Below are 23,955 nucleotides of genomic sequence, written 5' to 3' on the forward strand. Positions count from 1 at the left end.
CTTGTCTGAGCGCCGCCCGCGCCGTGTCTAAAGTTGTATCCCCCGCCGCTCCCGCCCCTTCCGCCGCTCGCGTGCGCGCACGGCCGGCCCACGGAGCGCCCGGGTTGGCTGCGGCGGCGATCGCGGCGGCGGCGGCCTAGAGAGCGGTAGTGGTTCCTGCTCTTGTTTTAATAGTTCCCTCCGCCCCCTCCCGTCGGACGCTGTTGTGTGGTTGCCGTACAAAAATCAACTTTATTGTTCCTCAGCCCCACCTCCCGGCGCGGCGCGCCTACTCAGGATGTACTGAGGCAGAGGGGAGGGAGGCGGCGGCGGGTCGCAGTCGCGGTCCCTCTCCTCCGAGCGCCCGGCCGGAGGGGAGGGAGTCACGATGTCTGGGAGCCGCCAGGCCGGGTCGGGCTCAGCCGGGACCAGCCCTGGCTCCTCTGCGGCCTCCTCGGTGACTTCCGCCTCCTCGTCCTTATCCTCTTCCCCGTCGCCTCCTTCCGTAGCTGCTTCGGCCGCGGCGCTGGGGTCCGGCGGGGCGGCCCAGGCCGCGGGCTCCGGCGGCCTCGGGGGCCCGGTGCGGCCTGTGCTGGTGGCGGCCGCAGTGTCCGGCAGTGGCGGCGGGAGCGGCGGCGGGGCGGTGTCCGCGGGCCTGTCCCGGCTCAGCTGCGCAGCCAGGCCCAGCGCCGGCGTAGGAGGGAGCAGCTCCAGCCTAGGGAGCGGCAGCAGGAAGCGACCTCTGCTTGCCCCCCTGTGCAACGGGCTCATCAACTCCTACGAGGACAAAAGCAACGACTTCGTCTGGTGGGTTGGACGAACAGCCTCCTCGCCCTCTCTGCGTTAGGAGTTTCTGCTCTTGGGGCTGCTGGGGTCCGGGGTGAGGGAGGTCTGTTGGGCGCTGTGGCGGTGTCTGCAGAGGCATTCGAGCGTTTGCAGCGGTTGGTGGGCTGAGGTGGGGGAATGTTGGAGTGCTGAGGCAGGGTGGGAGTACTAAAGAGGTCAGTGCTGGTGGGGAGAAGTGAAGGGAGATTAGAGAATAATAAATAGGGGGGGAGATGAAAGGCCAAATAAATGGCTGTGCATAAAAGGAGAAAGCTGGGCACGGAGGTTGGGCCTTGAATTTTCTGCCTCGCTGGTGAATTAGGTACCCTGTCAGTCCGGATTTCTCGTTGAGGTGAATTAAACTTGTAAAGGGAGAGGATTAAGCTTCCCGGGATGCTGAGGGAGGGAGCTGTGGGTCAGAATCTGCTTATTGAAGCATAGTGGATGATGCTCTAAACATGGGTATGGCTGTTTTAAGAAGTGGTAGTTGATGTAAATATCCATCCTGTGTACGTGTAAATTATCTCCTCCTGCTTCAAAGGCTGGGTCACTTTTAAATCTGTTGTTGAGGCTCCTGTAGTCAAGAAAGTCTGTTCACAACTTCCACCTCTCAACTGAATGTCTTGAAAGAGGGGACCACGTTTATTAAGTATCATCCATGTGTCAGATGTGACTGCACTACACTTGTATTAACGCATCAGCGTATATACTGGAACTTCGGATTTGAGAAAAGCTAGGAATTAGACGTGTTGTCATCGTAGTTAGCATCTTGAATGCTACGCAGTAGTCCTCCGTTATGACATTTGGCATAGAGGGATTATACATATTAAGTGAAAAATGGAGTTGATTGTCTTGCTTGAGAGTGTTTCCATTTTCGTTGGGTTTTGTGTTCAAAATCCAATTCAAATGGTAAGATTGCAAGAAAGGATTTGCTTTTAGCTGAGTGAGAACTGGTAGGATTTTGTGCTTTTCCTCTGGAGGAAATTGTTGATAGAATAGAATACTAGTGATGTAGGAAGTTGGCTTGCACTGTCACTATACGGGAAGTTGATTCACTTCAGGGTTGAAGATGGTCCGAGTTGTCATTAAATATGATAAGACTAGAAGTTGGGACTCTAGGAAAGTTATTGATTAGACTTACAGTTTCTAGTTCTTGCAGTAAAAATACCTTTATTCATACTTTTGCTTTCGTCATAAATTATTCTGGATTCAGAACTGATTCATTTTTCACTGAAACTGGGCTATAATTGTAATTTGTAAATAATTTGAGCAGCTTATCGTTGGGTATAAGATGTGTTTGTGTTCATAGCCAGTAGAGAATCCCATAAGATAAAGTAGAAGCTAGTGAAACAAAGTGAGGGTTTTCACAGTTTGTCTTTTTAGCCACCATTTGCATTTTACTTTTTAGTAGGTTAAAAGAAAACAAACATGCCAGCAACCATATAGGTATACTAAGATAGTGTAAAAGGTGTGAGAAAGAAGGAAATTAATCATTCATTCAACAGATATTTCTTTGGCACTCACTGTCTGCCAGGCACTGTATGCATCTCATTATACTTACTATAAGCCATTTTATAGAAAGTTGGAGAGGGATGGGAGAGTATAAGCAGCTGGCACTAATTTTTATTGTTTAGGGGTAAGATTATTAAAATTTTTATTAGTCTGTCAACTAATTTTTAAAAATTAAAATCCAGTCTCTTGAGTCTTAACCATGTTGTTTAGATTTTTCTGCTTTCTTTTTTTTTGCGGTACGCGGGCCTCTCACTGTCGTGGCCTCCCGTTGCGGAGCACAGGCTCCGGACGCGCAGGCTCAGCGGCCATGGCTCACGGGCCCAGCCGCTCCGCGGCATGTGGGATCTTCCCGGACCGGGGCACGAACCTGCGTCTCCTGCATTGGCAGGCGGACTCTCAACCACTGCGCCACCAGGGAAGCCCCTTCTGCTTTCTTTTATATTCCAAGAGGAAGTGTCCAGTGAGAGTCATGAGTTAAAAATTCCGAATATTTCACTTTCTAAGAATTTCATAGTCCTCTGTTTCTTTATCTGGTGAGGTTGAATATTCAGAAGAATTCATTAATGGAAATCAGTTTTCCTGATTCTCCAGCTAGATTTGATTTGGCCAAGCATTTGGGGTAGGGAGGTGAGGATTAGGCAAGGCCCAAGGAATCCTTTTCATTTCTAATTGGCTCTGGGTGGTTGGTCTGTCTGCTTCAAGGTCAAACTGTGAACCAATCCAAATTATTCTAAGCTTTTACATCTAAATGAGGCTTAAGTTTGAATAATGATAACAATTCCTTATTCATCATATTTTAAAGATATGTTTATACTTCATGTTTCATTTTATCCTAGAGCAATTCTGTGAAGTTATATAGAACTTCCAACTTTATATAATACTAATATAATTGTATTCTCATTGAGGTACAGAGAAGTTAAGTAACTTGGTTTCAGATTGGGTAGCTCAAGGACAAAATTAAAACTCATATCTCCGAATTCTCAATTTTGTGCTTTCTTTGTATGGAATTTAAAAATTTCATATCTATAAGTTGAAGTACATGTATTTAGCCTCGTGGTTGTTAAATGTGGTAGACTGAAGGGAAACAGCTGTTTCATAATCACAGGAGATAAATGTCTTTATCCTTAACTACTCTCTCCTCCTTGCCTGTCTGCTTGCCCATATCCCAACAGGACAAAACTGAATTGGAGGCTGGAGTGGGCAGTGTAGTTTGCAGAAGCTCCCTTGTTAATGACATGTCCTCTTCCCCTCCTTGAGAATGGTTGATTTAAGGTCAAATGCCTAATATCAATAATACATATTGGCCTCTCCTGACTCATATTTGAAAGTAAGTTTATATTTAATTGCAGAATTGATGAACATTTTAGGGATTTATAGTTTTTACTTTAATATTTCTTTCAAACAAAGGATTGAAAGTATCGTCAAGTTGCAGATAATTCTAACAGTGTTTTATAGATGGAGAATCTGTAGTACAGTAGAGAGTAGTATATAGCTTGAAGTTGGATAAATCTCGGACATTCAAAGGAAGTCTTCGTTACTTTGATTTTTCAAATTTTTCTTACATGATTTGTTTAAATTACGATTCGTTTAAATTCGTTTAAATTACGTTTAAATAGCCTGTGTTTGGAAGACAATTTCTTTCTTTTATGTTATCATATTACTACTGCCTCTGCATTAGCTTTTCCAACCCCCTGAAATAACCTTTTCTACCTCTTCAAGTCCCAGATACTCTCTGAGTTGTAGCAGAAATAAGTATTTTTAGGTAGATAGTAAGCCCCTTGTGGGAAGGTTACCTCTGCCTGATAAAATGTAGGTAGAATCTACATGAAGTCCATCTACCATTTAATAAATTCTCATGTCAGCTATTAAAAATGGACTATCCTGAAGGAGCTCACGATTTAATGTGAAGAAAGACTTTTAATCACATAATTATAGTATCACATCCTGGCATTATTGCTTCTCTTAGTACCATGGCAGATGCTAAATACTCTTCTGAATTCAGATGTTGTCTCACAGTCCTCAACATAGCACTGCAGGCAGCCACTACCTATTAATTACATTTAGCCCTAAAGATGAAATCTGTTGACCATTCTTGCTACTATAACTGTTTTCCAAACTATTAAAAAGTGAAATAAAATAGCAGGTATCATAGAACCTGTCATTATAAAGATAGTTTGATGAAACTTTTGGTTACATATTTATGTACAATGTATAAGTACTTACTGGGTATGAGGCCTCAGTTTAGTTTAAGGATGGGCTTTTGGCTCAAAGCTCAGTTCATATAGTTAATAATGGTGGTATCAGTATTTATATCCAGACGTTTTGGCTCAAAGCTCAAGTTCTTAACCACTATATTGCTTTGCCCTTCAGAGGCTGGAGATTTTGTTTAAAATCAGCTTTATTAAGATATAATTTGCATACCATAGCAGTCACCAGTTTTAAGTGTATAGTTCAATGAATTTGACAAATGAATACATCTATGTTACCACCCTAATCAAGATACAGAACATTTCCATCACACTAGAAAGTTCAGTGTACTACACCTTAGCACTCTGTCTTCGAACCTCATCTCTGACACCTGGCAACTGGTCATCTGTTTTCTATCAATATAGTTTTGCCTTTTCTAGGATATTATATTAATGGAGTCATTCAGTATGTTGACTTTTGTGCCTGACTTATTTGGAGTAATGTTTTTGAGATTCAATAATGTTGAATGTCTCACTAATTTTCTTTTAATTGCTGAGTAGTATTCCATTACATGGATATAACGTGATTTCTTTATATACTCATCAGTTAAAAGATATTTGAATTTCTTTGTTTCTAAAGTTTTCAGTGATTGTAAAGAAAGCTGTTGTAAACATTCACATTCAGTTTTCTGTGTGGACCTGTCTTCACATCTCTTGGGTAAATACATAGGAGTGTATTGCTGGGTTGTATTGCCAAGTGTGTATTTAGCATTATAAGAAACTGCAAAACTGTTTTCTAAAGTGACTATCATTTTGCATTTCTACCAGCAATGTATGAGTTTCAGTTCCACATTCTTGCCAACACTTGCTGTTTTCAGTCTCTCAAATTTCAGTCATTCTAGTAGGCGTGTGTAGTAGTATCTTATTGTCATAATTTGCATGTAAGTCCTAAATATTGTGATGTTTTCTCCCAGTCTGTTGTTTTCTTTTTAGTTTTCTGAGCAGTCTTCTGAAGTGCAAAAGTTTAAAATTTTAAGTCCAATTTATGGACTTTTTTCTTTTACAGTCTATGGCTTTTGTGTTCTATTGAAGAAATTGTTGTCTAAGTCTTCTTGTATATTCTAGAAGCTTTATAGCTTTTTTGTGGTTAGGTATATAATCATTTCATGTTAATTTTTATATACTGTGTGTGGTAAGGGTTGGAGATTTTTTCCCTCCACCGTAGATGTCCAGTTATTGTAGCACCCATTTGTTGAAAAGACCATCTTTGTTCATTGAATTTTCTTGGAACCTTTCTCAAAAATTAATTAATATGTATAAGTTTATTTCTGGAGTCTTTATTCTGTTCCATTGATCTATGTGTTTATCCTTATGCCAGTACCACATTGTCTGGATTTCTGTATCATTGTTGTAAACCTTGAAATCAGATAGTGTAGTTTTGTTCCTCTATTTCAAAGTTGATTTAGTTATTTAGGATGTTTGCATTTCCACATAGATTTTAGCTTACCAATTTCTTAAAAAAAGCATGCTAGGATTTTAATTTGAGTTACTTTGAATCTATGACCCAATTTGGGAAGATTTGACATCTTAACAATATTGAATCTTTGAGCCATAAACATAGTATGTTTCTCCAGTTATTTAGGTCTTTAATTCCTCTTAGCAGAGTTTTATAGTTATCAGTTTTTGGATCTTGCACATGTTTTGTTAAACTTACTCCTAAGTAGTTCATGTTTTTGATGCTGTTGTGTTATTTTAATTTCTAATTAAAAATTGCTAATTTGCTATTCAATTTCTAATTGTTGCTAATATAAAAATAAAATTTATTTTTGTGTATTGACCTTGTGTCCTGTGAATTGTTAAGTTCACTTATTACTTCTAATAGTTTTTTGGTAGAACCGATGTGATTTTCTGAGAAGACAATCATGTCATCTGAAAATCAATATAGTTTTACTTCTTTCTTTTCCAATTTTATGCCCTATTTACTGATTTTTTTAAAAAGATATTTTGTATTTTTATTTATGGGTGATATTGGTCTATGGTTTTCTTATAATATACATATATTTACTTTATATATTTTGGTTTTGATATCAGGGTGTATTAGTTTGCTAGGGCTGCTATAACATAATTACAGACTGGGTAGCTTAAAAAATAGAAAGTTATTTTCTCAACAGTTTTAGAGGCTAGGTGTCCAAGATCAAGGTGTTGTCAGGTTTGGGTTCTTCTGAGGCTTCTCTCCTTGACTTGCTGATGGCCACCTCTTGTTGTGTCTTCACATGGTTGTCCCTGGGTCTGTGTGTTGTGTGTGTCCTAATCTCTTATAAGGACACCAGTCATATTGGGATTAGGTCCCACATATATGACCTCATTTTACCGTAATTAGCTCTTTAAGGCCCAGTCTCCAAATACAGTCTTCTGAGGTATTGAGGGCTAGGATTTCAATGTATGGATTTGGGAGAGGATACAGTTCAGCTCATCTTTGTCTTCTGAAAGAGTTTGTGGATTGGTATGTTTCATTCTTAAGTGTCTGGTAGAATTCATCAGTGAAGCCATAGTTTTTGTGGCAAGGTTTTCATTTACTATTTCAGTTTCTTTACTTGATAAAGGGCTATTCAGGTTCTTTATTTCTTAAGTGAGCTTTGGTAATTTGTCTGCTAAGGGATTTCTCCGTTTCACCCGAGCTATTGAATTTGTTGGCATAAGTTCATAATACTTTTTTTGTTTATTGGAATTTTATTTTATTTATTTATTTTATACAGCAGGTTCTTATCAGTTATCTAGTTTATACATATTAGTGTATATATGTCAATCCCAATCTCCCAATTCATCCCACCCCCCCACCCCCCGCTTTCCCCCCTTGTCCATACATTTGTTCTCTATACCTCTGCTTCTGCCTTGCAAACCGGTTCATCTGTACCTCTTTTCTAGATTGCACATATATGCGTTAATATACAATATTTGATTTTCTCTTTCTGACTTAGGCTTTAATACTTCTTTATGTTTTAAATGTTTGTAGGATTTGGAGGGATGTCCCTTCTTTCATTCCTGATACTGGTAATTTGTGTTTTCCCTTTTTTTTTCCTTGAACAGTTTAGCCAGAGGATTGTCAGGTTTTTTTTTTTTTTTTTGGCGGAACGCGGGCCTCTCACTGTTGTGACTTCTCCCGTTGCGGAGCACAGGCTCCGGACGCGCAGGCTCAGCGGCCATGGCTCACGGGCCCAGCCGCTGCGCGGCATGTGGGATTTTCCCGGACCGGGGCACGAACCCGTGTCCCCTGCATCGGCAGACGGACTCCCAACCACTGCGCCACCAGGGAAGCCCAGGATTGTCAGTTTTATTAATCTTTTCAAGTAACTGGTTTTGGTATTATTGATTTTCTAAATGTCCATTTTCTATTTCCCTGATATTTGGCTTTATTTTTATTCTACTTTGAGTTTCATCATTTTCTGGCTTCTGACTACAGAATCTTAGATTATTTTGGCCTTTTCTAAGGAAAACATTTAATTCTATTAGTTTCCCTTTCTAATCCCTGCATTAATTTTCATTCAGTTTAATATATCTTTTGTCATTTCCACTGATTTTTTTTAAAACTTTTTTTTGGGTTATTTTTTTATTTATTAATGGCTGCGTTGGGTCTTCGTTGCTGCGTGCAAGCTTTCTCCTATTGTGGCGAAGGGGGGCTATTTTTCGTTGCAGTGCGCGGGCTTCTCATTGCAGTTGCTTCTCTTGTTGTGGTGCACGGGCTTCATTAGTTGTGGCATGTGAGCTCAGTAGTTGTGGCTCGTGGGCTTTAGAGAGCAGGCTCAGTCAGTAGTTGTGGCACACGGGCTTAGTTGCCCCGTGGCATGTGGAGGCTTCCCGGACCAGGGTTCTAACCCGGGTCCCCTGCATTGGCAGGTGGATTCTTAACCACTGTGCCACCAGGGAAGTCCCCATTTTGATTTCTTATTTGAAGAATGGGTTATTTAGAAATGTTTTAATTTCTAAATGAGAATTTTCTGGATATTCTGTTATTAAGTTCTAATATAATTCAGTTTCATTCAGAGAATATGAATTGTGTGAATTCAGTCCTTTTAAATTTATTGAGACTTGTTTCATGGTTCACGGTAAGCTTTATCTTAATGTTCCGTATGCATTTAAAGAAATGAGTTTTTTGCAGTGTGTAGACTGGTATATTCTATAAATGTCAAGTTTGTTGATGTGTTAAACTCTGTATACTCCTACTGATTTTCTATATACTTGTTCTGTCAATTACTGAAAGGGGTGTTAAAATCTTTAACCATTCCAAGTGTAATTGTGGGTTTTGCTATGTTTCCTTGCAATTCTGTCAATTTTGTTTCACGTATTTTGAAACTTTATTAGTAGGGCACATGCATTTAGAGTTGGTGGATTGATCCCTTTATTATTTTGAAATGTCCTTGCTTACTCCTGGTAATATTTGTTGTTCTGAAATCTATTTAGTCTGATAGCATAACCTCTCCAGCTTTCTTTAAGTGTTTACATGGCATGTTTTTTTGTCCTTCACTACTTCTTTATCTGTTTTAATTTTTAAAGTAGGTTTCTTGTAGATAGCATATGTTTGAGTCTTTCTTTTTTATTCATTATGACAATTTGCCTTTTAAGTGGCTTGGTTAGACTTTTTGCATTTTAACATAATTATGATGTGCTTGGTTTTATGTGTATGTCTTGCTTGCTCTTTGTTTTCTGTTTGTCCCCTCTATTCTTCTATTCCTTTTCTTTTTTTTCCTTCTTTTCCTGCCTTCTTTTGGATTAATTGGGTGTTTTTAAGATTTCTGTTTTGCTGCTACAGTTGACTTATTAGTGATAGCTGTGTGGGATGTGTGTGTGTTTTGGGGGGGAGTGTTTGCTCTAGGGTTTATAGTACTCATTTTTAATTTTTTATATTCTAAAATCATGTTATGTCATTTCACATACACTGTAAGAATCTTGTAATAGTATGCTTCCATTCTGTAGGATCCATTCCAGTTACTCCCTCAATCGTTCTCTATTCCTTTTTTTAAAAAAATTGAGGTAAAATTCATACCTCATAAAATTCACCATTTTAACCACTTAACCTGTGCAATTCAGTACATTGACAGTGTTGTGAAGCCATCATCACTATCTACTCCCAGAATATTTTCATCACACCAAAAGGAAACCCTATATGCATTAAGCAGTCACTCTCCTTCTCGTCCCTTGGCAACCACAAATTTGCCTTCTGACTCTATAGATTTGCGTGTTTTTTGGACATTTCATATAAATGGAATTATACAATATGTGGTCTTTTGTGTCCGGTGCCTTTCATGGCCTATGTTGGGTGCTCTTCTGAATTAATGACTAAAATATAGCAGTTAAATCTTGTTGGAATTGGCTTGAAACAATATATTGGGTCAATCATATTTTGTTTAAGGAATTTGAAATTAAAAAAAACACTTGAATTGGCCTATATGAAAAAAAAAATAAAGTTCTTGTTGTAGTGCTGGTGCTGGAAGGGCTATATAGTTGACCCTTGAGTAACGCAGAGGTTGGGGTGCCCACCTTCTGCCTAGTCGAAAATCCACTTTAACTTACAGTCAGCCCTCCATATCCGCAGTCCCTCTGCATCTGTGCATTCAACCAACTGCAGATTGTGCAGTACTGTAGTACTCATTATTGAAAAAAATCTGTGTGTAAGCCGACCCACGCAGTTCAAACCTGTGTCATTCAAGGGTCAGTTGTATACTGCAAGCTGATATCCTTGAGAAGCAGAAAAAGAAGCATTAGTCACATAAAGAGTAGAGCACTAGCTTCTCCATAAAAACACCAAATGGCGGATGACGCTGGTGCTGCGGGAGGGCCTGGAGGCCCCAGGGGCCCTGGAATGGGAGGCTGCAGTGGCTTCTGCAGAAGCTTCAGCGCTTGGCCTCCTGGCCCAGGGTCGTGGTCGGGGCCGAGGCCAAGGAGCTTGCAGAGGCAAGGCTGAGGTTAGGGAGTGGCTCCCTGTCACCAAGCTGAGCTATCTGGTCAAGGACATGAAGATCAGGTCCCTGGAGGAGATCTGTCTCTTCTCTCTGCCCATCAAGGAATCCGAGATCATTGACTTTTTCTTGGGGGCATCCCTCAAGGACGAGGTTTTGAAGATTATGCCTGTGCAAAAGCAGACCTGTGCTGGCCAGCGGATCTGGTTCAAGGCATTTGTTGCCATTGGGGATTACAACGGACATGCTGGTTTGGGTGTCGAGTGCTCTAAGGAGGTAGCCATTGCTATCAGTGGGACCATCATTCTGGCCAAGCTCTCCATCATCCCCGTGCGGTGAAGCTTCTGGGGGAACAAGATCGGCAAGCCCCATAACCGTCCCTTGCAAGGTGACTGGCCGCTGTGGCTCAGTGCTGGTGTGCCTCATCCCTGCCCCCAGGGCCACTGGCATCGTCTCAGCCCCTGTGCCCAAGAAGCTAGTGATGATGGTTGGAATTGATGACTACTACGCCTCTGCCGGGGCTGCACCACCACCCTGGGCAACTTCACCAAGGCCACTTTTGATGCCATTTCCAAGACCTACAGTTATCTCACTCCTGATTTCTGGAAAGGTGGTGTTCACCAAGTCTCTGTATCAGGAATTCACTGACCATCTTGTAAAGACTCACACCAGAGTTTTTGGGCAGAGGACCCAGGCTCCAGCTGTAGCCACCACATCGTTTTCTATGAGAAAAATAAAGTGAATGAAGCCAGTTTAAAAAAAAAAAGTGGAGCACTAGTGAAGATGTGTATTCCATATAAGTGCACTGAAGTCCCTAGATCCACCTTGAATCTAAGACTAGGTCCTGTGAGCCCTGGTCATGGTGTTTGCTATGAGATAATTCTAATTTTTCCACTTATATTATAGCTACACAAGCCTAATTAACATTATTCGCCAACTCTAAGCCTTTAGTCATTAGAACTGATGCTCTGTTTGAGTAGAGGAATGTTGGGAGTGTGTGAGTAGAATAAGATCCAGGAAGAGATTGAGAGCGTATTGCAGTCATTTCACACTGGGAGGAATCAGTAGTGACACTCTTTGGCCATATTTGGTTTCCTGATCCAGTCTACTTTTTGTTGGGGGGGGGGGTTGGGGGACAGAACACCAGAGATTGCTTCCCCTGCTTATCTTTTTTTTTTTGCGGTACGCGGGCCTCTCACTGTTGTGGCCTCCCCCGTTGCGGAGCACAGGCTCCGGACGCGCAGGCTCAGCGGCCGTGGCTCACGGGCCTAGCCGCTCCGCGGCATGTGGGATCCTCCCGGACTGGGGCACGAACCCGTGTCCCCTGCATCGGCAGGCGGACTCTCAACCACTGTGCCACCAGGGAACCCCTTCCCCTGCTTATCTTTTCATGCCTATCACTTGTATTGATCATGGTGTCCTTTTTCCCTATACTATGTGGTCTCTTTTTTTTTTTTTTTAAAGAAAACTCTGCCCCTGAAGCTAGCACACAGCTATTTTGAATACACTCCCCCCTCTTTTTTTTTTTTTTTAAAGATTTCATTGTTAAATTAGAGTCTAAGAAGTTTGCCTTCTATTCCTTTTCTTCCTTACCTTTCCTATCCTTATTCATAGAATCCTGTGACATAAACCAAAGTTAAATACAGGTCTTAGTGGAGATAGGAAAAAAAATCTCATTGCAAAATACCAAATAAACTTAATTTTTATTAAAAGAGACTTTTAAGATTTTTAGGGCTTTTTATCGTATCAAATGAAACTAGGAAGGAGTGAGATGAATGGACAGAGGCTGGAACTTAACTGCTGCCTGTGAAGATTGGTGCTGGGGATTTAGTGTTACCAGTGTAGGTGTTAAAAAATGATTTGAGGTTTATTATTTTCCTTTTCATTTATTTCCTTGTCTTTCAGTTCTGAATCCACCTGGGGCCAGTTGAGAATGGAGGATGGCTTGGGGATGGTCACAAAGCAGCTGGTTTAAGGGGAAGGAGGCAGCTAGAGAAATGTCAAGTTTTGGACATTTTGAGAGGAAAGAAGAAACATTTCTGTGGCTACTGACTTTTGCTGCGTGTCTTTCACTCTTGAAAGGATGTATATAAATTTCAGCATATTCAAAGTAGTTGTTTCCAAGGTGTTCTATATGTTGATAGTGATTTGAAATTTCATGGTCACAGTGATGCATGTAAGTATTTGTTTCCTTTCTCTTCTGAGATCATAGCATGAGGCAAAGGGCACTGGACTTGGCATTAAAAGCCCTGAGATTTAACTTCCGGCAAATATATGTTTGACTTAGAGTATGTTTTTTCATTTATAAATTGAGATACAATGGTATTCCATTATAGGATTGTGAGGTTTAGATTATATAATACATGTATAAAGACATCGTAAATTATAAAATCATGGAAAGGAATCAGGTGGTGTTTGCCAGGATTTCACATTTGGTACCAAAATATGAAAGTGGTTCTTTGGTCCTGTTAGGTAAGATGTAACCACTCCCTATTTTCCTAAATAACTCTAAATTGTACCTGGCTCTGATTATCTTGATGTTATGTTTTTTAGTACTTAACCTTTGAAAGATTGAATGCTTGGTTACTTAGAACCAGTACTACCATGAGACAATTGACACATTTTGTGGAACTGTAATGGAGTTAGTGTCAGTACCAAAATATATATGGATTGAGCAATGTCCTTATTATTGTACCATTTATTATTACTATACCATTTGATAAGTTTGGATACTGCTTTTGAAGCAGGTAATACATTAAAAAGTTAGGCAGAGTATAAATCTCAAGGCACTGATTAAAAGTTTAACTTGAGAGTCAAACTGATTGCCATAAGACCCTTGCTTAACTGAGATGATGTGCCTTATAAATAGAAAATAGTAGAATTAAATAATTTTCTGTATCTATATCTGTTCTGCATTGTTGGTTTCTAAATGCAGTTAAATGACACACATAGCCTTTTGGCAAGCTTAAGGTTGTGCAGTATATCTACCTTTAGTTTTGGCAGTTGGTATGAAAATGTCTTCTTCACAAGATTGAACTGAAGATCATTATTTTAATAAAACAGTGACAAGATGAAAAGTTCAAATAATCACTACTAATAATGGTTTGAATAGTACTAGGTTCACTTTGTGGTCTATCTAAAGTTCTGTGGTAAGGTTGCAAAATCAGATGCCTAAAATGGCCATCTAATTTTCTCTTAAATCAGTATCCATTGTGCTTATTTGCTCTTATGTCTTTCTTTTTCTTTATTTCTAAGTTTTTCTGAGTTCTTTCACCTCTTTTCAAATAAGCTTTTCTTCCTAATACTTGGTTTCTGAGGTTATCTAATTGAGAATTTTCTTTATCTTTCAATGCTTTTGTCATTTTCTTTATTTTTTTTAGTACATCTTAAAAATATTAGATTTTAATTTCCATTTATCTTGTTTTCCTGTTGTGCTTTCGTTGTTTCTAGGGATGGTATTATGCTCCATATTCAACGGTGAACTCTTTGTGCTGCTTATGTTTTAGAGTGATTAAACATAAAATATGTTTCATGCTTATATTCATTGTTAACCATTTTTAGAGCTCTTTATTTATTTATTTGTGTGTATTTGCTGTCCCACTTTGTATTCCTTCTTCCTGTAGAACTTACATCAATATATCATACAGTGAAGGTCTGTGTACGATGAATTCTTTAAGTTATTTGTATTTGAAAATTACTTGTTTTGCCTTCATATTCAAACATTTTTTTTTGCTGGGTATAAAATTCCAAGTTTAAAGTTTTTTTCATGTAGTATTTTGAAGATGTCACTCCATTGTCTTTGGCTATATATATACAGTGTTTTTTAGTATCAGGTATACAGCAAAGTGATTCAGTTGTACGTATATATATATCCTCTTTCAGATTCTTTTCCATTATAGGTTATTGCAAGATATGGAATACAGTTCCCTGTGCTATACAGTAGGTCCTTGTTGTTTACCTACTTTATGTATAGTAGTTTGTACCTGCTTGTTTCAAACTCCTAATTTATCCTGCCCCCTCCCCACCCCACTATCCCCTTTGGTAATCATAAGTTTGTTTCTATGTCTGAGTCTGTTTCTGCTTTGTAAATAAGTTTATTTGTATCATTTTTTTAGATTCCATGTGTAAGTGATATCATATAATATTTGTCTTTGTCTGACTTCACTTAATATGATAATCTCTGGGTCCATCCATGTTGCTGCAAATGGCATTATTTCATTTTTTATGGCTGAGTAATATTCCATTGTGTATATATACCACATCTTCTTTATCCATTCATCTGTTGATGGACAGTTGGGTTGTTTCCATGTCTTGGCTATTGTAAATAGTGCTGCTGTGAACATTGGGGTGCATGTTTCTTTTCAAATTAGAGTTTTCTCTGGATATATGCCCACGAGTGGAATTGCAAAATCATATGGTAACTCTATTTTTAGTTTTTAAGGAATTTCCAGACTGTTTACCATAGTGGATGCACCAATTTACATTCCCAACAGTGTAGAAGGGTTCCTTTTTCTCCACACCCTCTCCAGCATTTATTATTTGTAGACTGTTTAATGATGGCTGTTCTGACTGGTGTGATACCTCATTGTAGTTGTGATTTGCCTTTCTAGTAATTAGTGGTATTGAGCATCTTTACATGTGCCTGTTGGCCATCTGTATGTCTTCTTTGGAGAAATGTCTGTTTAGGACTTCTGCCCATTTTTTGATTGGGTCTTTTTTTTTTTTTTTTGATATTGAGTTGCATGAGCTGTCTGTCTATTTTGGAAATTAATCCCTTATTGATAGCATCGTTTGCAAGTATTTTCTCCCAGTCTGTAGGTTGTCCTTTTGCTTTGTTTATGGTTTTCTTTGCTGTGCGAAAGCATATAAGTTTGACTAGGTCCCATTTGTTTGTTTTTGTTTTTATTTCCATTTCTCTTGGAGAGGGATCCAAAAAAATATTGCTACGATTTATGTCAAAGAGTGTTCTGCCTGTGTTTTCCTCTAAGAATTTTGTAGTATTTGGTCTTATATTTAGGTCTTTAATCCATTTTGAGTTTATTTTTGTGTATGGTGTTAGAGAATGTTCTGATTTCATTCTTTCACTTGTATAGGTTTCCCAGCACCGCACTACAGCCGTTTAACGATTGTCACTGGGCAGGCAGTGCCTCTAATACTGGTTATGCTAGAGGTGATGTTTTTGGTAAACAGGCGGGGTTTGTGTTTGCCGAGTTCCTTTTACTTTTTTTAATCTTTCCTTAATGCAAGCCTGTGTTGGGTTAACAGTGTTTTTAATAAATAATTTAGTGTTGGGTTATATTTATTAGCTGTTAATTATCAGTGTACTATCAGTTACTGATGTAAGCTTGTGCGAGGAGAAAAATTTCTTGTTACTCATGTTAACAGTATTGCTTCTATAGTTATATAGATTAGTCCAATAGTCAGGCTAGGAGTTGATTTACTTATTGTTGGAATTAAAACATTGTTTTATTGTTGAGCTTGAATGCTTTTTCAATTGGTGGCTGCTTTTAGGCCAACTATGGTTTAAGTTTATTTTACTCTCTATTTAAGGTTGTATCCATTTCTAAAAAGCTGTACCTTTTTAGACTAACGATTAAATATACGTTGAGACTTGATGTGGTTTTTAGTATTATTTAGCATTGAACTGAAATTCTTTTCTTGGACAACCAGCTATCACCAGGCTCGTTAGGCTTTTCACCTCTACTTATAAGTCTTCTCACTATTTTGCCATATAAATGAGTTCGTTCTAGTTACTGCTCGTAAGTAGCTCATCTGGTTTCGGGTAGTTTAGCTTATGGTCTCTTTGCTAAGTTGTTACTAGTTAAGTCATTATGCAAAAGGTACAAGGGGTAAGCTTTGCTTTTTTTTACTTTTAGTGTTTCTTTCATCTTTCCTTTATGGTACTTTCTCTATAGCGCCATTGGTGGTTGAATTTCTATCTCCTATACTTTAGATGTATAATGCATGTTTTATTTGATTGGTTTATGGTAGGAGCGGTGGGGGGGTGTGGGCTAGATTTAGTTCAAGATATACACAGGTTGTGGAATGTTCTAGGTGTAAACTAGATGCTTTGTTTAAGCTACATCTTGTTTTATCCAAGCACACTTTCCAGTATGCTTACCTTGTTATGACTTGTCTCCTCTCGTATAGTTGCTTAGCATGGGTTAGTAAGCTGGGGCTTTGCTGTGGTACTTGAGGAGGGTGACAGGCGGTGTGTGCGAGCTTCATGGCCTTATTCAATTAAGCACTCTGCTCTTAATTTACTACTAAATCCTCCTTTGGTTTTTAGATTTCATAAAAACTTTCGTGTGAGTATGAGGGGTGTTCTTAGTATAGAAAATGTAGCCCATTTCTTCCCATCCCATAGGTTACACCTTGACCTAACGTTTTTATGTAGGGTAGTTATACTTACTTTCGTTTCCTTTTAGGGTTTGCTGAAGATGGCGGTATATAGACTGAAGTAGCAAGGGTTGGTGAGGTTGATCGGGGTTTATCGGTTACAGAACAGGCTCCTCTAGAGGGATATGAAGCACCGCCAAGTTCTTTGAGTTTTAGGCTGTTGCTAGTAGTGCTCTGGCGAATAGTCTTGTTCTGTGACTATTTAGGTTTACGACTAAGCATAGTGGGGTATCTAATCGCAGTTGGGGTCTTAACTGTCGTGTAGTCAGATTGTATTAAAGTCACTTTCGTGGTTTAGCTTAGTTTTAATTATGGCTTTTTACAGCTTAATTAAGATTTGACTTTATTCTGTGTGATTCCTTAACGCTCTTTACGCCGGGTCTCTATTAATTTGGGTCAGTTGTATGACTGCGGTGGCTGGCACGAAGTTTACCAACCCTAGTTATCCTGACATAGTCAAACTTTCGTTCGTGGCTTAATTTTTATCACTGCTGTGTCCCGTGAGGGTGTGGCTAAGCAAGGTGTTGTGAGCTGCTAGTGTAGCGTGCTTGATACCCGCTCCTTTTGATCTTTGTGATTTGGAGGGCATTCTCACTGGGATGTGGATGCTTGCATGTGTAAGTCTGTTAAGAATTAATAGAAAGGCTGGGACCAAACCTTTATGTTGATGGGGCTGGCGAGCCCATCTAGGCATTTTCAGTGTCTTGCTTTATGAAAAATTTAAGCTACATTAACCTATGGGATGTGAAAGATGTTCATATAATTTCATTATGGGGCTTGTGTCAGATTTAGTATTGATTTATGAATAAAATGGTTTGTAGATCTAGAGAGGAACCTGTCTAGGGGTGTGGTGAATATCTAAGCAGATGGTTAGTTTTGTATGGGATGAGGGGGGTTTGATCCACTACGAGATACAGTTTTTTGAGCCCGGGGGGGAATAGTGGAGTACTATGTCCTGTAACCATTAATTTAATTGCACATGTTGGTTGTGCTAGTCAAATAACAAATACATACAAGTCCAGCTACAATTTGCTTGACTGTGACGAGACCTTTTAAGGTCATAGCTGAGTCTGTGCAAATCCCCCCCCAAATATAAAAAAATACCAAATGTATGAAATCTCAGTTATGTGTGAGCATGGGCTGATTAGTCATTAACCCATCGAGATGTCTTATTTAAGGGGAACAAGTGGGCGATTTTAAGTTAAAATGGTCCTGAAGTAAGAACCAGATGTCTTATAAAGATCACCATTAGCTACCCCCACGGAGTATGGGCCCCGTGCGAGAAGAGGGATCCCTGCCGAGCGGGTTGCTGGTTTCACGCGGCATGCTGATTAAGCTCGTGATCTAATGGAGGGGCCATAATGTTAGTTGACTTAAACTGATTTAGGGACATGTTCTATGTACGACCAATAATTTATACGTAATATGTAAAATTAATGCAATTCAATACGAGCTTCAACTGCTCGTGGGGAAAATAATTGAATGCACAGTTATACATAGCATGTACATATATACATTTACAGGAAGACGCTATTATTGACATGTGGGAGTACATGTGTGTATGATTTATATGACAAAAGTATTATAAAATAAATTATTTTCAGTACTGACATAGCACTGTAGCCTTGTGGTTATTCTACAATAAACCTTTTTCAGGGAATAGTTTATGTAGAATTTCAGCTTTGAGTGCTGGCGGTGAGGTGTTAATGCTTCTTCCTTGAGTCTTAGGGAGGTGTGGTTTTCTCCTTTTCCGGTTTACAAAGTCGGGGTATTTTGCTACACTACAAAGACTCTTCATTTTAGGAGTTTATTCTCAATAAGACTAGTTACTAGGATTAGGAGAAAATATAAGATGGATGCTAATTGGCCTACAATTATGTATGGATGTTCTACGGGTTGGCCTCCAATTCATGTTAGGGTCAGGAGATCTGCGACTAGTACTCAGAATAAAAGTTGGCTGAAGGGTCGGAATATTATGCTTCGTTGTTTGGTTGTGTGGAGTATTGGGATGAATATTAGGATAAGGATTGAGAGTAGTAGGGCTAAAACTCCTCCTAGTTTGTTGGGAATTGATTGTAGGATTGCGTATGCAAATAGGAAGTACCATTCTGGTCTAATGTGTGGTGGGGTGTTGAGTGGCTTTGCTGGGGTGTAGTCGGGGTCTCCTAGTAGGTCAGGTGCGAATAAGGTTAATGTAAGTAGGGTTAAGATTAGTAGTAAGGCACCCAGGATGTCTTTGATTGTGTAGTAGGGGTGAAATGGGATTTTGTCTGTGTTGGATGGAATTCCTGTGGGGTTGTTAGATCCTGTTTCGTGGAGGAATAGTAGGTGGATGGCTGCTAGTGCTAGGATGATAAAAGGGAGAATGAAGTGGAAGACAAAGAAGCGTGTTAGTGTTGCTTTGTCAAGGGAAAAGCCACCTCAGATTCACTCGACTAGAGTGGTGCCGATGTGGGGGATTGCTGATAGAAGGTTGGTAATGACGGTTGTGCCTCAAAATGATATTTGTCCTCAGAGTAGGACATAGCCTACGAATGCAGTAGCTATAACTGTGAATAGTAGGATTACTCCAATGTTTCATGTTTCTTGGAAGGCGTGGGAGCCATAGTATAGGCCACGTCCTACGTGGGCGTAAAGACAAATGAAGAATATGGAAGCTCTGTTTGCATGTAGATATCGAATAATTCAGCCGTAATTAACATCTCGGCAAATATGTGTGACAAATGAGAAGGCAGTTGTCGTGTCTGGTGTGTAGTGTGTTGCTAGGAATAGGCCTGTTAGGATTTGTATGATTAGGAAGAGGCCAAGTAGGGAGCCAAAGTTCCATCATGAAGAGATGTTTGATGGGGTGGGAAGGTCGATAAATGTGTTATTGAGAAATTTTATTAGTGGGTGTGCTTTTCGAATGTTGGTCATTAGTGTTCTTGTAGTTGAATGACAGCGATGATTTTTCATGTCATTGGTCATGTTGAAGTCCATGTGAGAATAATGATGACATACATTGTTTTCATTATAAGCATTATTTTTGTAATTAGTTTTGTGGGGGTTTCTTCAAAGCCTTCGCCTATTTATGGGGGTTTAGGGTTGATTGTGAGTGGTGGTGTTGGGTGTGGGATTGTTTTAAACTTTGGTGGTTCATTTTTGGGTTTAATAGTATTTTTGGTTTATCTGGAGGGAATATTGGTTCTGTTTGGTTACACGACAGCTATGGCTACTGAGCAGTACCCTGAGGTTTGGGTTTCTAACAAAGTTGTGTTAGGGGCATTTCTTTTAGGATTAGTGGTAGAGTTTTTGGTAATATTATACGTTTTAGAGAGTGAGAAAGTGGAGATTGTGTTTGAGTTTAATGGGTTGGGGGATTGGGTTATTTATGATACTGGAGATTCTGGGTTTTTTAGTGAGCAAGCTATGGGAATTGCTGCTTTATACAGTTATGGTACTTGGTTGGTGATTGTTACAGGTTGGTCATTATTTATTGGTGTTGTGGTTATTATGGAGATCACTTGGGGTAATTAAATAAGAGTATACTAAGAGTAATAGTGATAAGAAAGATAAAAAGTAGAGTTTGATAAGGCCTTGTTGGTTTGAGGTTAGCATGGAAGCCTTTAGTTGAATAAAGGCTATGGTTTTGGGTAGGATGATTTCTAGTCAGGTTAGGTCTAGTAGGGAGGTTGCTAGTTTAGTGGAGTTTGAGGAGTGTATATATTTTAAGTTTTGTGTGTTGAGGTTGATTTCGAATGTGAGGATAAAGCCTAAAGTCGTTATTACGAGGGCGGTTAGTTTTAGGTGTAAGGGTGTGGTTATTAAGGGAGTGTTATTGGAGGAATGTTGTTGGATAGAATGAAGCCAGCAAAGATGCTTCTGATGTTTGATAGGGTTAATTAATAGGGGATTGTTTTCATTAATGTTCATGGAGGCAGGGAAGCGAGGTTGTCCTAGTAGTGTGAAAAAAATGATGCAAGTGCTATAGATAGCTGTGAGGGAGGTAGCGGTTAGAGTTAATAATAGGGCTCAGGCGTTGGTGTAAGATGAAGTGGCGGCTTCAATGATGGTGTCTTTAGAGTAGAATCCGGTGAAGAATGGTATTCCTGTTAGTGGGAGACAGCCAATGATAAGGGCAGTTGTGGTGAAGGGAAGGGCTTTGTATAGTTCTCCTATTTTTCGAATGTCTTGTTCATTATTTAGGTTATGGATGACAGAGCCGGAACATAAGAAGAATATAGCTCTGAAGAAGGCGTGTGTGCAAATATGTAAGAATGCTAAGTAAGGTTGGTTGAGACCAATTGTTACTATTATTAAGCCTAGTTGGCTGGAGGTGGAAAAAGCAATAATTTTTTTGATATCATTTTGGGTGAGAGCGCAAATGGCTATGAATAAGGTGGTGAGGGCGCCTAGAGAAAGAGTTATTGTTTGAATGAGTTAGTTGTTTTCTATTAGGGGGTAGAAACGAATAAGTAGGAAAATTCCTGCTACAACTATTGTGCTTGAGTGGAGTAGGGCTGAAACTGGGGTGGGGCCTTCTACTACTGAAGGGATCAGGGGTGAAGTACGAATTGGGCTGATTTTCCAGCTGCGGCTAGTACAGTTATTGAAGAGACTGTCTTTTCTCCTGTATACTCTTGCCTCCGTTGTTGTGGATTAAATGATCATAAGTGCATGAGTTGATTTCTGAGCTTTCTATCCTATTCCATTGATCTATATGTCTGTTTTAGTGCCAGTACCATACTGTTTTGATTACAGTAGCTTTGTAGCATAGTCTGAAGCCAGGGAGCATGATTCCTCCAACTCTGTTCTTTTTTCTAAGGATTGTTTTGGCTATTTGGGGTCTTTTGTGTTTCCATACAAATTTAAATTTTTTTTGTGAAAAATGCCATTGGTAATTTGATAGGGGTTGCATTGAATCTGTAGATTGCCTTGAGTAGTATGGTCATTTTAACAATAGTCTCAACCTTGGAGAAGTGACCCTCCGTAGGAGACGTCTTACTCATCCCAGCAGTGCACTCCCTTCTCATCACCCAAGGGCCAGGTGCCAGACGGTCCCAGGGTAGAATCTGGCCTGCCTTTGCAGACTAGGTCTGCAGGCTGTGGGACTGTCATTTTCTTGCTTCTGGTGTCTGCCTTCTGGTGAGTGAGGCTGGTCTAGAGGCTTGTGACACTTCCTGGTGGGAGGGGCCGATGCCTGCCTCCTGGTGGGTAGAACTGGGGCCCTCTGGTGGGCAAGACTGTGTCTAGGGGCATGTCTGGAGGGAGCTGTGTGCTTAGGAAATCTTTAGATAGCTTGTCTGCTGATGGGTGGGGCTGTGTGCCCACCCAGTTTGTTGTTTGGCCTGAGGCATCCCAGCCTTGGAGCCTATAGGTGTTAGGTGGGACCAGGTCTTGGTGCCAAAATGTCAGCCTCCAGGAGAGAGCTCTCTTGCCCTTGGTCCCAGTGCGTGTGAGGTTTTGTTTGTGCCCTTTAATAGTGAAGTCTCTATTTCCCCCAATCCTGTGGAGCTCCTGTAATCAAGCCTCACTGGCCTTCAAAGCCAAATGCTCTGGGGGCTCTTCTTCCTGGCGCTGGACCCCTGAGCTGCAGGACCCAACTTGGGGCTCAGAACTTTCCCTCCTGTGGGAGAACCTCTGTAATACAATTATTCTCCAGTTTGTGGGTCACCCACCCGGGAGGTATGGGATTTGATTATATCACGAATCTGCCTCTCCTACTGGTCTTTTTGGGGTTCCTTCTTTATGTCTTTAATTGTAGAAATTTTTTCTGGTACGTTTCAGTCTTTTTCAAAGATGGTTGTTCTGCATATTGTGATTTTGGTGTGTTCGTGAGAGGAGGTGAGCCCAAGGTCTTTCTATTCTACCATCCTGGCCACTCTCCCCAACCCAGTTTTTTTAAATGGGCAAAAGAGTTGAAATAGATACTTCCTTTATGGAGTATTGCAGCAACCAATTCCCCTCTTTGCAGATGATCCATCACCTCTAGAAGTTGGATAATGACTATTACTGGTTTAATATGAAAGGGTATAACTCAGGAACAGCCACATGGAAGAGATGCATAGGACAAGGTATCGGGAAAGGGTGCAGAGCATCCACGCTATCTCCAAGTGTGCCACTCTCCCCGAATCTACAGGTGTTAACCAATCTGGAAGCTCTCTGAACTCTCTTGGCTAGTATAGTTTCTGATGAGAGGTCTGCTGTATTCTTATCTTTGTTCCTCTATATGTGATGTGTCTTTTTTCTATGACTGCCTTCAAGATTTTCTCTTCATTTTTGCCTTTATCAGTTTAAATGCATTGTATGTGTCAGGGTGTTTTTTTGTTTTTTAAAATTCTGCTTGGGCAGCAAAGGAAACCATAAACAAGACCAAAAGACAATCCTCAGAACGGGAGAAAATATTTGCAAATGAAGCAACTGACAAAGGATTAATCTCCAAAATTTACAAGCAGCTCATGCAGCTCAATAACCAAAAAACAAACAACCCAATCCAAAAATGGGCAGAAGACCTAAATAGACACTTCTCCAAAGAAGATATACAGACTGCCAACAAACACATGAAAGAATGCTCAACATCATTAATCATTAGAGAAATGCAAATCAAAACTACAATGAGATATTATCTCACACTGGTCAGAATGACCATCATCAAAAAATCTACAAACAATAAATGCTGGAGAGGGTGTGGAGAAAAGGGAACCCTCCTACACTGTTGGTGGGAATGTAAATTGGTACAGCCACTATGGAGAACAGTATGGAAGCTCCTTAAAAAACTACAAATAGAACTACCATACGACCCAGCAATCCCACTCCTGGACATATACCCTGAGCAAACCATAATTCAAAAAGAGTCATGTACCAAAATGTCCATTGCAGCTCTGTTTACAATAGCCAGGACATGGAAGCAGCCTGAGTGTCCATCAACAGATGAATGGATAAAGAAGATGTGGCACATAGATACAATGGAATATTACTCAGCCATAAAAAGAAACGAAATTGAGTTATTTGTAGTGAGGTGGATGGAGCTAGAGTCTGTTATGCAGAGTGAAGTAAGTCAGAAAGAGAAAAACAAATACCATATGCTAACACATATATATGGAATCTAAGAAAAAAAAAAA

The 23,955-nt window shown here is 39.9% G+C and overlaps 1 protein-coding gene and 1 pseudogene across 11 annotated transcripts in view; both read left to right on the top strand.

Moving 5' to 3' along the window:
* The first annotated feature begins 169 nt into the window (after positions 1-169).
* The window catches only part of COP1 (COP1 E3 ubiquitin ligase), a 276,406-nt gene continuing 252,620 nt past the window's right edge, over positions 170-23,955 (top strand). For 4 of the 11 annotated variants that reach the window (XM_019952343.3, XM_019952342.3, XM_073804079.1 and 1 more), the window contains exon 1: positions 174-786. In XM_019952343.3, coding sequence (XP_019807902.1) covers positions 368-786 — 419 coding nt within the window. In that variant the 5' untranslated portion in view covers positions 174-367. Of the gene's footprint in view, positions 787-12,398; positions 12,633-14,355; positions 14,396-23,955 lie in introns of those variants that run through there. The other 7 variants (XM_019952340.3, XM_019952341.3, XM_073804108.1 and 4 more) reach the window with 6 other exon arrangements.
* Positions 10,306-11,555, top strand: LOC141278574 (small ribosomal subunit protein uS5 pseudogene; annotated as a pseudogene).

The sequence above is a fragment of the Tursiops truncatus genome, chromosome 1 (assembly GCF_011762595.2).
Source record: "Tursiops truncatus isolate mTurTru1 chromosome 1, mTurTru1.mat.Y, whole genome shotgun sequence".
NCBI lineage: Eukaryota > Metazoa > Chordata > Mammalia > Artiodactyla > Delphinidae > Tursiops > Tursiops truncatus.